We start from the raw sequence: 14203 nt of genomic DNA, 5'->3' as shown, positions 1-14203 counted from the left end.
ACCCAAGTGAGTGCCTTGCAAATGTTAGGGTACAGTGCTCTAACATACGCTGTCAGTAGAGTTTGTTCAGTCAGTCGTTCACATCTTCTAAGCTTGTGGGGCTTTCGGGTTGTTCCTATCTGATCGAGTCTTCTGTATTAGCCCCTAAGGTGAATGAACCAGGAGAATTTGGACTGGCTCTGGGCCAAAGAAAAGCTATCACATCCAGACTGGAACACAAAGGTAAATAACCCTTTCTCCCAAGGACACAGTCCCATGTCATTTTCATTTCTTCACAGGATGAGATGATGGTGGATGAGTCACTGCTTCATGCCTAAGCACCCAAGGGAAAAATCGTTACATTGTGACGCACAGTGCCAGTATGAAAACAGTAGGTCCTTACATGATTAAGACCAACGATTACAGCATAGTGACCTGTCTTCTCCTCTCCACCACTCCCACCTGACACCTAGAGGGAAGAGCTGAGGCAGATTATATGTATAGAGGTGGGAGAAAATGACTCGTTTGCTTCAACTCAAGCACCTGAGGGCTCACAGTCTGAAACTCCCCATGTACTAAAATCTGGCCCAGAGTGCCTGCATCAGTCAGTTACCAATTGCCACAATAGTGCTGTGTAACAAACAGCCACAAACCCTCAGTGGCCTATAGCAATAAATATTTATTTTTGGTTACGAGTCTATGGATTGGCTAGTCAGTCCTGCTGATCTGAGCTGGCCCGGTTGCGCTTACCCGTGTGTCTGCAGTCAGCTGCAGACCTGCTCAGTGACTTTAATGATCTTAGCTCTGCTCTCTCACATGTCCGGGGCCTCAGTTCAGAAAACTGGGCTGACTCAGCTGTGCTCCACGTGGTCTCTCATCCTCCAACAGGCTAACCAAGCTTGTTCTCATAAACAAGAAAGAGGTCAGAGACACACAGGCCTTTTGAGGTCTAGGTGCAGAACTGGCCCAATGTCACTTCCACCATATTCTCTCAGCCAAGGCAAGTCATATTGCAATGAGCATGAATATAGACCAGGGTAAAATCAGACCTTTTTTTTTTTTTTTAAATCAATCTATCAAAGCCTCATAATCTGGAATTCCTTAGGTATGATCCCTAATTTCTCTGAGTTTACGTAGCATTTTTACAACCCATGGCAAATTATATATGGCAGCTCTCTAAAGACATCAGGAAAAACCTACTTGTATATTTACCTTTTTACTCAGTCTCAGTATGAATTCCTTGATCTTCTGTTTCCTTTTCAAACTTGTATTTACCATTGTACGTTTCCTGAGCTTCTGCTAATTTGATTCCCTTTTGTGTTTACCCCACGAACACATCCTTCAACTTGATCCCTGTGGTTTATAAGGCAGTCTCTGCCATGAACAAAGCAGCTCTCTAGTTCAGTTCTCCAGATTAATCTGGGAAGCTCTACTAAAGTCCCCAAATTAACAACCTATGACCCAGCTCGTGCAGGCATCTTGTTTTCCTCCATGTTCCTTTAAAAAACAAATCTGCACCCAACCCCTTATCGCCCATTTTCTTGGTTAGGAAGAAACTGTTTCCTAGCTCAGGGAATAAGCGACATTCCCCTGGAGCTCAGAACTTCTGCCCCAGCTGTGTTTTACACTTGCTAAGTGACATTAATCAAGTTTTTGAGTCCTCTTTGGATCTCCAAACCTACCGGGTTTCATATTTTACTTTTTCATCCATGAGCCTTAATGAAACACAGAAATTTTACAATTTGGCCTGTGGTCATATGACCCTGTGATTTCAAAGTCTTAAGAGTAAGGTGGCCCGGAGCACTTAGTCTCAATTAGAAGACTCAGGTGGGCACGCCAAGTCTTCTGCTTGCTGTTGACCTTGAACAAATCCCTTAGACCTGAGATGCCGCCTTGAGCACTCCTGTCTAAGGTACTGTGTTAGGCTAGGTCCCTCAGGAACAGACCCTGAGGCAAGAATATGTGTGCAGGCGGTTTATGTGGGAGGTGAGCCCAGGAAACAGTGGTTTGGAGGGAAGACTTGAGACAGGGAAGACCAGGAGACAATAAAGGGTGCGTTCCCAAACAAGTTTCCTCTGTGGGCAACTGGAGCTCAGTCCCGCTGGGGAAGTTTGGGGGCCAGTGTAGGACATGCAGCTCAGAATTGTCCTACTGGAGGGGCAAGGGAGCTGTGGTGCTCATACACGAACTCCTACCTGACACTGATTGAAGGCTGCTCCCAGGAGGCTGTTAGTTTCCTGGTGCTCCTGGCCCTCCATGAAAGCAGGGAAGGGCACCACCAAGGCGACCGGACCTCCATCCTAGTCGGACCTTCTGCAAGACTGGCCAGAAGCTGGAGTTCAATCTGACTTGAGATCTGTGTCTAATTCCAGCACTTAGTGGTCCTACCCAAAGGCAAGGAAATGGGGGTATGTGTCCATGAATGCCTGTCAATCACTGGCTGGGGAGTCTCCTGGAGAAATAGGGTGCTCTAGCCAGAAAGCACCTCCATGAAGATGGTTGTGGGTGTTTGCAGCAGGAAAGTGTGCACCTGTGACAGATATTGGTGTGGCACCAACAGCATCTGTTTCAGGGGTGATGCGGATTCAATTGGAGAATGTATTTGAAAGCACTTTGCAAACCACGCAGCGCTGTACAAATGAAATATTGTCCTCGAGAGACCAAAGCCTTGACTTTTCTCTCTTTGAGGAGCAGTTGGCTTTATACTGTTCCACTGACCCAGTTTATATTCCTGGTTTCCTGCATGTTGAGGAAAGGAGGGACTGGGAGACAAACATGCCACCGCCGATATAAAGCAAGTGAAACGTTTATGTTGCACAATGTGTGAGCTCATTAGATCAACTTCTCAAGCTAGTAATAGCACTCTCTCAAGGATATTGAAGCCTGGAAGCAAGCAGTACCTGGCATCTTTTACTTTTAAAACTGAGGCTGGAAATAAAATATCCTCAGTGGACCAGGGGGAGATAAAGCTTTAGAAGCGAGAAGAGTTGGGGAAACAGCAGTGTGTTTATGCTGGCTGAGAATATTGGCAGGATAGACGGCCCTGTGTTTCCATCTGATCTGGGATGTAGGCCCAATTCTAGCACTCCATGTGTGTAGGACTTGGACACATCAGGTATGACCCTCAGTTTTACTTTCCTGAAAATGGGTCTGATTTTAGAATTTTTGCAACAATCACATGATATAAGGTATGTGAGAATCTTGTGCAAGATTGTCATGTCAACAACCAGCCGCTGCCACTTCTCTCTTTCACTTGCCATTCCTGTTTCTCAGCATCAACTGCCGAAGCCCCAAGTCAGAGCCAGAGGCTGCCACTGGTTTATAACTGGAAGCATCTCAGTCTTGCCCCTTTCCCAGTTGTAATACCTGTTATCTGCATCAGGAATCAAAAGACTTCTTTTCTGTAAAGGACTTGATAGAAACCAGTTTCAGCTTTTTGAGCCATGTAGGCTCTCTTGTAACTACTCAACTCTGTCACTGTAGCTGAAAAGCAGCCACAGACCATATGTAAATGAATGGGCGCAGTAGGTTGCAATAAAACTATATTTACAAAAACAAGCAGTGGGCCGGGATGGTAGTTTGTCCACCCCTGGTATACATAAAAGTAACTTGAGGTACTGGTCCACACTTGTAATGCTGGCCCAGTACTCAGTTCAGTTGTTATGATTTTGTTAAATTAACATTTGTTAAGTAGAGCCCCAGGGTTCAACAAAAGACAACCGAAGAAATTGAGATAGAAAAGTTTAGTACTGATAGGTCCTGGCAGAAGCCCATGGTCACATGGGGAGGTCAAGGCAGGGTGCTGACAGAGAAAGGCAGGACCTGGGACACATGCCTTTATTAGGGTCCATTTGTGGAGCACTCTGCGGTTCCCAAGCTAAGGCTGGATTGGTTGATTTGAACCAACAAGATCAGAGATTAGGTAAGCTCTGTGGAGGTCTTACCTAAGGGGAAGGCCTTGGGAAGCAGGGGAGACTGCTTATCACTAGGACTATTGGAGGAGTCATATCAGAAACTTACATTTACTTGTGACACTGCAGGCTAAAATCTAGGTAGGGCATGTGCTTGCATGATGGCTAGTATCAATTTAAAGCCCCCACGGGCTGCTTGGCCAAACGAAATGGAAAACACGACATTGCCTTCCAAAGCTCCAAATGTTAGACATTTTTTCTAATGTTCTTAATGATTATGAAATGCGCCCTTTCTCTTAGCAGATTTAAATATCTCAGTTGACTGCAGCTTCGACCATGGGGCCTGTGACTGGAAACAGGATGTGGAAGATGATTTTGACTGGAGTCCTGCTGGTGGAGATAATGGTATTTAGATTTCACCAGTTCATGTTCTGTGATATAGCTCAGGTAAAGAAAGCTGTCCAGAAATGGGAGGGTTATTACTCCCATCACTTTTAGGTGAGGGTTGTTTGTTGTATTTGGAAACTGTTAGGTCTTCCCAAGTCTCCCCAGATGAATGACTTACTTGGTCCAGCATATTGTATTCTCCTCAATCCCTCTTTCAACCACCTACTACCCCCACAAACGATGCTCCAGCGAACCTCTTCCATCCTCCCTCTCCTGCTGCTGAGAGAGACATTGGGATTTGCGTAAGACTTAAAAGTATTGGAGAAAAGGTAAAAAGAAGTTGTTCCTTTTCCCCAGTTAACCAGCTATGGTGCTCTATAGTTTGTTTGTTTGTTTGTTTGTTTTGGGGGCAGTGAGGAATAAATCTTGAAAGGAAGTAGGACCTCTACCTAAACCTGGGATTTTAGTAGAGTCACTGCTCAAAGCATCAAAAGTGTAATGAGTGTCCAGTCAGCCACTTGTGCTCCTGGACTGAACATTCCCTTCTGTTCCTTGAGGATGTCTTTCTTTCTACTGCACCTTGGACATGTCTCAGCCTCGGCTGTGATCTGCCCACTTTCCACTGCCTACCTAAACACTCTTGCTGGGCCCTAACTTTCCTTTGGGGCACACCATTTGGCTGGCAGATTCCATTTGGAGAATATATTGAATCCCTGTCTCCTAAGGGCGGTGATGTAATTAGACACAATTGTTATACCTTCAGGGATTCTAGTTCCTTACCATACAACTTGTTTATTTGGGGATGGACAGGCTCACCCCTCAGTTAATAGGTCCGTCTTCTAGACCCTTCCTCTAGACTGATTCCTTCCTGCGGTTTTTTCGTTCAAGCCCACACATGCATCAGGAAACCTGGATATCTCCTGACAAAAATTCCTTTTAGAATTTGGAATTATGGTAGAGGGAATGCACCCTACACAGCAAGTTGTGTGACTGGGACTGCCGGTGAAGAATCAGAGCAGGCACTGGGCAAGCTTAACCAGTCCAGAGACAATCCATATTTGAAGACGCTGTCTTGTTATAACTAACCTGATATTCTCCTTTCTAATACCACAGAATCTCCAATTTTATGTTTACCAGAGCTCTCTCACATTGGGAGGCCATAGGTTATTCCAGGATCTCGACCGCTCACACAGTCAACAATGTCTTCAGTTGGGATTTCCATCTGTGGAAAGTCCCCTATTTACAAACACCTGATTCACAAAAGACCATGGGGTTTGCGTCACCCAAATCATACTTCCTCCCCTTCTGTACCTCCATCTCTAGGTGGGCTTGTCTTTGCCTACAGAGTTAAGTGTGAAAAAAGTTCCATAGGCTGAATCAACATCATTAAAAGGATAAAATCTCAAGGTCAGATTAAAGTGGGTTTTAGCTGGGTAAGAAAGGGAAACCTGCCACAGTGGGAATGTAGCTAGTGGAGTTACCAGATAAAGCAGAGGATGCGCAACTTTCAGATAAGCAATGAATACTTGTCCATGTATCTCATGCATGTTGTTTATCTGAAATTCAAACTCCACTGGGCATCCTGTGTTTTCATTTGCTGAATCTGACAATCTTACTAGCTGGCTAAGAAGACCAGACAGTCTCTGAGTCCGGTGTCCTCAAGTGTCTCCAGGAATTGCACTAGCAGAAGACTCCACCCCACCCCTGTGTCTTCCTCCCAGCTTCTACAGGAATCCCTCTTTCTTACCAACTTCTTCAGACCCCACTCAATGAGAGTTTTTACCAAGTTCATCAAAGCCACAATCAGAAGATTGGAAATAAACAAACATCTACTACCCCTGATTAAAAGATACTTAGAAGATGGATATTTACAAATACTAGATGTGTTCCTGTCACCTTAAATTAGAAGTTGAAAAGATACATTACACATGGTGGTTCAGCTCTATGAAACCATTAGTATAAATTCAGGTATGTTGTGGGTTACATACCATATTGTGAACCAACCTGAAGAGCTGACTATCATAAATATCATTGATTCAGTGGGGAAATGCATTCTGTGGTTCAAAAAACCAAGCGGAAAGTTCTGGAGCACAAGTTCTCGATCAGCTGTGAATTATCTACAATGCTAAGGATCATTTAATTAGATTCTTACTCCATATCTGCTACTTCCAAGTTTTGTGAATGTGGACAAGTTCCTCAGTTTCTCTGATCCTCAATTGCCTTTTCTATTAAAAAAAAAAAAAAGGATTTCAGCCCTGGCTGTTGTCACTTAGTGAGTGGACTGAGCACCAGCCTGTGAACCAAAAGGTCACGGGTTTGATTCCCAGTCAGGGCACGTCCCTGGGTTGCAGGCCAGGTCCCTGTGTCGGGGGTGTACATGAGGCAGCCAACTGATGTTGGCTCTGAAAAATAAATGAACAAAATTTAAAAAAAAAATTTTAAAGGATTTCAACTCCATGATTCCCTAAAGTCTATTTTAGCATGAAAATTTTGTTCCTATGTTTGAAATGAAAAGGACTTCAACTTTCCCTATAGGAGACTACCATCCCTTTTTTAATAGCTCTTTTATACACTATGGCCAACCCCTTTACAATGGCCTCATTAACTATGCATCTTTCTTCTCTTGAAGCTGTCGGCTACTACATGGCAGTTCCAGCCCTGGCAGGCCATGAGAAAGGCATTGGCCGATTGAAACTTCTCCTCCCCGACCTGCAGCCCCAAAGCAACTTCTGTTTGCTCTTTCACTACTGGCTGGCCGGAGACAAAGTAGGGAAACTTCGAGTGTTTGTGAAAAACAGTAACAGTCCTCTGGCATGGGAGGAGACCAAGAGTGAGGATGAAAGGTGGAAGACAGGGAAAATTCAGTTACATCAAGGGACTGACACTACCGAAAGCGTAAGTGGGAAAAGAGTATTACACGAGATATTGATGTTCTTTTTCAATGATTTAAGGAACAAAAGACTTACTGAAGTACCTGGGCACTAGGACTGCCAAGGTGAATAAGGCTTTTCTCCTACACTTAAAGAGCTTATATCCTGGAACAAAACAGGCAAGGCAGTGATCAGCACAGCTAGCGATAATACTTGTCAAGTGCACACACACCACATTGTGTGGGAACGATCCGTTTGTGGGTCAAGCTCCTCACACTAACTTCCTTGCGTCAGGCTATAAATTCCTTCATATGTAAAAGAACATCTTGCTCATTCATTCTATGCCCAGCACTTGTCAGGACAAGTGAAAACCCCAAGGTCATTTTAAAAATGTTTTTTGAACTGAATTGAGAAAGTGACTGTTGTCTGAAGGCCCCATAACCAGCCTCACATTCCATTAGCCCTAGAAAGACTTAAAGAACTTGGAAAAACTGTTACAGTCATGATCGCAGTTTGTTACAGCCAAAGAATATAGACTGAGGCCAGAGTCTTGGAGAGCCTGGGCACAAGCTTATAGCTGTCCTCTGCCGGTAGAATCATATAGACAGCTCTTAATTCTCTCAGCAATGATGTGTGACAGTGTGTACAAAGTACTGCCCACCACGGCCACTCACCCAAGCCTTGGAGTTCAGGGTTTTTGTTGGGGGTCGGCCTGCCTGCATGACTTGACCCTGTGGCTGGCCTTACTTGCTCAGTCTCTAGCTTCTCCGGAGGTCAGGCTGATAAACTTATGGGACTCAAGGCCCCACCATAAGTCACATCGTTATCATCAGTTGTCTGGTGTGACCAACAATGCTCTTAAGAGGTCGAATATTCCAAGGACTTAGAGGTGATATCCCAGGAACCAAAGGCCACTCCACCTTCTGTTGCCATTGTCTACTCAGGGAGGTTAAGCTTGTGGGGACCAACATCAGGAAGGGACTTGTCTTGCAGAAAAGTCTGCTTTCGATCGTTAGATCCCAAATGTCCTTTATAAAAGACAACATAAGAAGCCTGCCTCATATTTTTGTACCAGGATAAGGAAAAATGCAGTTAAACACCAACACAAATTAGGAAGGCAATGAATTATCCTGACATTTCCTTTTAGTTATCCAGGGGGACCAGTCAGGGGTTTCAGTCCTGGAGAAGCTGCCATATCCCAAGATCTAGACCTGCCTGCCCTCATTATCCTACCTAGTGCAGCTGCTGTGAGAGGCCTGCTTTCTAGCCTATTACTTTTTAAAACTACCCAGAAGGACATCTTTCTGAAAGCTGTTCCTTCCCACAAAGAGACGAGGGGAGGAAGAAATTTCTATACCCAGCTGAGCTATCACTTGCTGCCTGGTGATGACTTGTCTCCAGCAGTTCTCAAGAAAATGAATCCAAGTAGTTTATAGTCTCTCTTCACCCCATTTATCCCTCTGAGCCTTCCCCTTCTCTATTTGGAGATCCTGGGAAATTAGGGCAGTGAGGAGAAGGAGCCTACAATCACTTCATCTCTGCGTCCTTGCAAACTATTCCACGATTACTTGTGAAGCAGGAAAGAGATGATGTTGGGGATGGCGAATAGCTGCATGATGGTATTGTTGTGACCGTGATTTTTAAAGGATCTTTCTTTACAAGGCCAATTTGCTGTAAGTTTGAATTGATTTTTTTTAAAAGCTTAGAAAAGACAAAGGGAAATGACTTTATTGGAAAAAATTAAAGATTCATAATCATTCCACAGTAGCTTCAACGCTTCTATATTTTGTATTTTACTTTCCACATGAATACATATGTTAATGTATTTATATCCACAGTACAAACACAGTACATGTTGTCGTTGAATTCACTTTGAGAGAATTACATGTGTGTGGCATGTTAAAGAAGAATAACACGTTCCAGCTTAAATATTCTTTTATTTTCTAAAATTTTTGTTCCAGGGTAACCTTAATCATGTTTGAATCAGAGTAATTTTGCTGTCCTCTAAATCTGCTTATCTCTGGTTGTGAGAATTAAAGAATTAAAGAGCACACTAAGAACATTACCCTTTTTATTGTCTCTCCTTATAATTAATGGTATTTAATAGGTGCTTCATAAATTGTAGCTATTATTACTTTCATAATTATCAAATTAAAATACTTTGGTGTCTTTTTCTGATTATAAAACTAACATGAACTATTTTTTAAAACATTTAGAAATTGAAGACACTTATAAACATCATTCAGCAGAAATTTATTTTAATAATATATCTTTGGAAATATTTTTAGGTGAATGAGTGAATATAAATAGTCACTATATATCTTTAATTTTGTTAAGTGAGTCACCCCTGTCATTTTATGTTCAATTTGAAGATGTATTTTTAGTATTCATCTTCTTTCTACTGTAGAAATTTCTAAAACATAAAGAAGTTTAGTTCTCTCTTTATTATTAATAAATGTCTTAGATAAAAGTGATTATAGCCTATTATGAAACATTTCTCAACACATGAAAACAATGACATGCCATATGATTTCTGAATATGTGAATCAATATTTTAAGAAAAAACAAACTATACCGTATTATTACAAATTACCAAAATCTGAATAGATCGGAATAATTCCCTTTCAACTATATAGTTTTATATGAGATGTTTACAGTGAATATTACATTTCTTTTAGCCACTTTTTTTTAAAGAAAACCATATTCTTTTATTTTTGCTTTTTTTTGAAGTGGGAATTGAAAAATTTCTTCTTCAACCTTACCCTTCTCAGCTTTACATGGGTTCCCAGGGGTTTTAGGTGTTACAGTGACTCTGTTTTCTCTGCACATCACCCACGCAGCACGGCTACCTGTCATCTGAAAAAATAGAATATATTACTACTATTCAATGTCAAAGCTTGTTTCTGTGCAGTAGGGATACATGAGTTTAATCCTCTTTAATAGCCATTAAATAGTCTGATCATATCGTTGTTTTGAGTATTTTGAAGTAATTTTGTATTCCCTCTCCATTCTTAGATCATTTTTGAAGCCGAGCGTGGCAAGGGCGAAACCGGAGAGATCGCAGTAGACGGTGTTGTGCTGGCGCCGGGCTTCTGTCCGGGCAGCTTTTTGTCGGTGGATGCATGAATGTTATTGTTGTCTTTTCTATCATTATATTTCACTTTTAATGTCAGTTCGATGTTTTTTTTAAATATTACATTATAGAGACCCTTCCATTTTAAAAGTACAAACTGAAAAACATTGTTGTAAGATGCCTTTCTTGTATAGGTGCATCGATATTTGCTTTAAATTCATTTCTGAATAAATAAAATGTGAAACTGTCAGTTAAGCTTACCCCCCACCCTGTATATCTGATATGTCTACATGAGATAATGAGCCTCTCCATATAACATTTCTAGAATTACATAAAAACAACAGAGTAATATTTAAGTGTGTGACTTTTATGGCACATCTTAGAAACTATGACATCACAGATAGACTTTTACCTAAGTGGCTTAGCCAGATTTTTTATAGCCAAGCTTGTATATATAAATTCTTTGTAATAATAACATTAAAATAATCACCTTGTGTTATGGTTTAAGTTTTTTTTTAAGTAAGAAAATGTGGTTGTTTGATCTTATGTTCAATTATGTATATAATTATTTGCTTTGCTGGAAAACATGGTTTTTATTTTTTCTCTATGGAAATACTTTGTGCCCTTAAAAATTCTTAAAATTACTATCTATTATGGGAATACGTGACTCCTTTATTAGGCATCATAACTGTGATGCATATTAGCATAAATCGTTGAATTCAAGGCCTCAGAGGACCTAAAACTAAATTAAGCAAGTAGCAGGACTCAAAAGAAAGATGGATACCTTCTTTTCTGTTTCTCTTTTCCAAATCCAAGAACAGCTTCATGTGGTAATGAGTCCTGAGTGAATTCTGTGAGGATGAAAGGATATTTTGCTTTAAGATTCTGAATCACAAATTGCTCCAAGATAGCTCCCAAATAGAAGGCACTCCAGATACTTGCTTGCTCTCCCCTAAAGCAATGAAGGCATTTGTAGTCTCACTCTTAAAGTGTTTTTATACTGAAACTCTTGGCAGGTGGTAGAGGTGGGGGTGGGACACATTGGTTTTTTTTTTTTTTTTTTTTTAGTGTGAGGATAACTAGTAATTACAGAAACCCCCCAAAATGGTGTTTCTAGTGAGATTAATTGAAGAACTGCCCAGCTACGTCAAATCAGCCCACAGAATTGTAAGAGATAATGAAATGGTTGTTTTAAAACATTCAAAGTTGGAGTAATTTGTTACACAGCAAAAGATAACTGATACATGTGGTTTTGAATACTGTGGTAGAATCTGAGGAAGATTTCTTTTTTGGATCCAAAATGAAATCATGAAGCTGAGCTAAGTTGAACTGAATAATAATATTTCCCGTTTCCCTAATATCTGTAGCAGAGACTTCTGGTTACCTACCCAATATCCATCCTTACCTTTTTCCTTGCTAATATAACCATATATAAATATATTTGGGAGATTAGGGGGCAATGTCATCAACTAAAACACTGTTTCTCAAAATCTCTTTCAGTTGAAGCATCGGTGGCAATTCTAGGAAGGATCATTTAAAAGGGCTCTCGCTGGCAGCCCACTTTTGCCATCTCTCTTCCTGCCTTCAATGTGGTAGTGAAGGCAGAAGCTCTGGGAGCTACCTTGTGATCTTGAGGGCAAGGACCACATGGTATGAAGGAGCGCATAGTTGGAGGAAGCCTGGGTCACTAATGACATTCTGGCATCTCTACCCCTGTCCCAGACTGGCCACTGCTCGATATTTTATTAAGTGAAAGAAACGTAAATCCTTCCTTGGCCCATCTAGGATTTGAAACAAAGCACAATCCAGACTCAGGTCATGACTCTCCGATTCCTGGAGGCTGCTTCTGCCATTTCTACCCCAAGAGCACGGTCTTTGGGACTGACTTCCTAGACCCTTAAATACCAACAAATCATTTTAAATCCCACCCGAAAGCCTGTAGTGTCATGGGGCTCTAGCCTGCACCAGCACCGACTCATACTTTGCTTCCTTTAAGGAGACCTAAGGTCACCCAGTTCAGCCATGACTCTCGTATCTGTTGACCCTGGCCATTATCCAGTGCGCAAAGCCCCCAGGTCATCTGTCCTCTCCCACCTGCTCATCCCCACACTGTTACGGGCTTCCTCTTCTGGACACCTACTCCCACTGTTTCTGCCCCTCCCCCATCACACATACCCCATGGTCTGGAAAACAAACTGCTTCATCTTAATTCATGCCAGTGATGTCTTCCTCTGTCTTTCAGCCTTAGCTGAACTGAGCTCTCTCCCAGAGCTGCTTCGACTCCTGAAGCCTTATCAGATGACTGCCACTCATCCTCTCACACTGCACACAGGGTCAGGCAGGGTCTGGAGTTGAAGGCAACATCTTTCGTGCCCTAGTCTTGTTTACAATCTCTTATTTTTCAACTTCCATGTAAAACCCATTGTTATTGGAGGTGCTGTTAAGTAGCTCTACAGCCCTCTGTCCTTCCTAGCCATTGTCAACCAATCTGTACAAATGACATCTATGCAAATGACCCGTCCAATATCCTGGCCTCACAGTGCTTTGACTTCCTCTATCCCAGTTACCATCACCTCCTCCCTGTCACTGGCCTTTTAAAAATCTTTTTCCTCACGAGTCCAACCTGCAGTCACACAGCTCTCCTGCCGGCTAAATGACACTTTGCCACCTGCGCCATTCATTTTTCAGACCCTTTCTCAGAGTTCTGGCAGTGCCCCCTTGTGGCAGTCTGTGTGCAGATACGTGTGTGGCTGCCCCCAGGCAAGCAGCTGGAAGGGCTGTGTTCAGTATCTGCTGCTCCCCACTTTCCTCCATTTCTCCCTCCCCTGGTGTCCTGGGAACGAAGTCATGCTTCTTTCAGTTCAGTCACCCCTGAGATCTTGGGGAATCCAATCTTGCAGAACTCGCATTCTTTCCTGTCAACGCTTCCTGGTCCTGCGTGACAAGTGAAGGGATGCTACCCTTACAAGATAACTCAAGGGTCGGGAATAAACAGCTGCAAGTGTATAACCCTGACTAATATTTTCATACGAAGGAGTGAGCACCTTGGTAAAATCAGGGCTCTCTTCTGATGGCCCTCAAACATCACAGCTACATTAAGACGAGGGCTGTGTGGGTGAGTGTTCGCTGGCAACAAGCAACAAAAACAGACCTCAGCCAACTTATGCCAAAGGGAAGCTGCAGGACAGAAGCAGGAGCATGCAGGCAGGTGAAAAGGCCAGCAATCCAGCCTTGGGAAGGGGCTGTAGCACTAGAAACAGGTATGAAAGAAAGCCCTTGCTCATCGGGATGTCACCATTGCCGGAATGATCGCTCACCATGTTATTCTCCACATTACCCTGCTGAAAATTCACATTCTGGGGAAGGGCGTGCAGTCAGGCCAGCCTGGGTCACGTGGCTGCCCCCTAGCTAGGGCAGGTCGGGGTGCCTAATTAGCCGTTCAGAAAGCGGGCTCAAAGCTGCTGGCGCAAACCCACCGAAGTCTATCACGTGGACCATATCACATAACAGCTGGGACTGATTACACGCAGTTGTCCCAGTCAACATACCAATCTAAATGATTTACTCTTGTCATGACAAAGGGGCCGATGCTTTCATTCTCTTCGGCAACTAGAGACCTAGGTGGCGTTTGGGTCAGGTTTGAAATGAAAAACAACTGATAAAACCTAGTGTATGAGCCAAATGATGCAGCAAGTACAATGTGTTAGGTTGTTAAGGGGGGAGGGGTGTGAGGCCAATATGGAAAATGCTTCTCTTGGGCACCATAAATCAGAACGGTGCACTCTGGCCAAATATGTGCGCCCCTGAAGACTTAGAAGACCTGGAAGGAACATGGTTGTCCTTTGTAGTGTCGTTTTGATGAATGGTCCCTGCTAGCAGCACGCCCAGGGTACATCATGAAAGGAGGGCTGTGAGTCGTGTGTACAGTAGACCCCAGAATAAGCCCTGAAGCCACATGGGGCAAGAACAGCAGACAATGAAGC

General features: G+C 42.9%; 1 protein-coding gene across 1 annotated transcript in view; it reads left to right on the top strand.

The window, feature by feature from the left end:
- Positions 1–10707, top strand: part of EGFL6 (EGF like domain multiple 6) — a 46927-nt gene extending 36220 nt beyond the window's left edge. Inside the window, exons 9-12 of the mRNA XM_090264563.1 lie at positions 142–222; positions 4191–4295; positions 6907–7172; positions 10163–10707. Of these exons, the coding sequence (XP_090120689.1) occupies positions 142–222; positions 4191–4295; positions 6907–7172; positions 10163–10273 (563 nt within the window). The 3' untranslated portion in view covers positions 10274–10707. The remainder of the gene's footprint in view (positions 1–141; positions 223–4190; positions 4296–6906; positions 7173–10162) is intronic.
- Positions 10708–14203: the final 3496 nt, after the last annotated feature.

This window comes from Furipterus horrens, unplaced genomic scaffold (assembly GCF_987537825.1).
Source record: "Furipterus horrens unplaced genomic scaffold, mFurHor1.1.pri manual_scaffold_17, whole genome shotgun sequence".
NCBI lineage: Eukaryota > Metazoa > Chordata > Mammalia > Chiroptera > Furipteridae > Furipterus > Furipterus horrens.
Note: the sequence above shows the minus strand (reverse complement) of the source record. Positions and strands in the feature narration are given on the sequence as shown.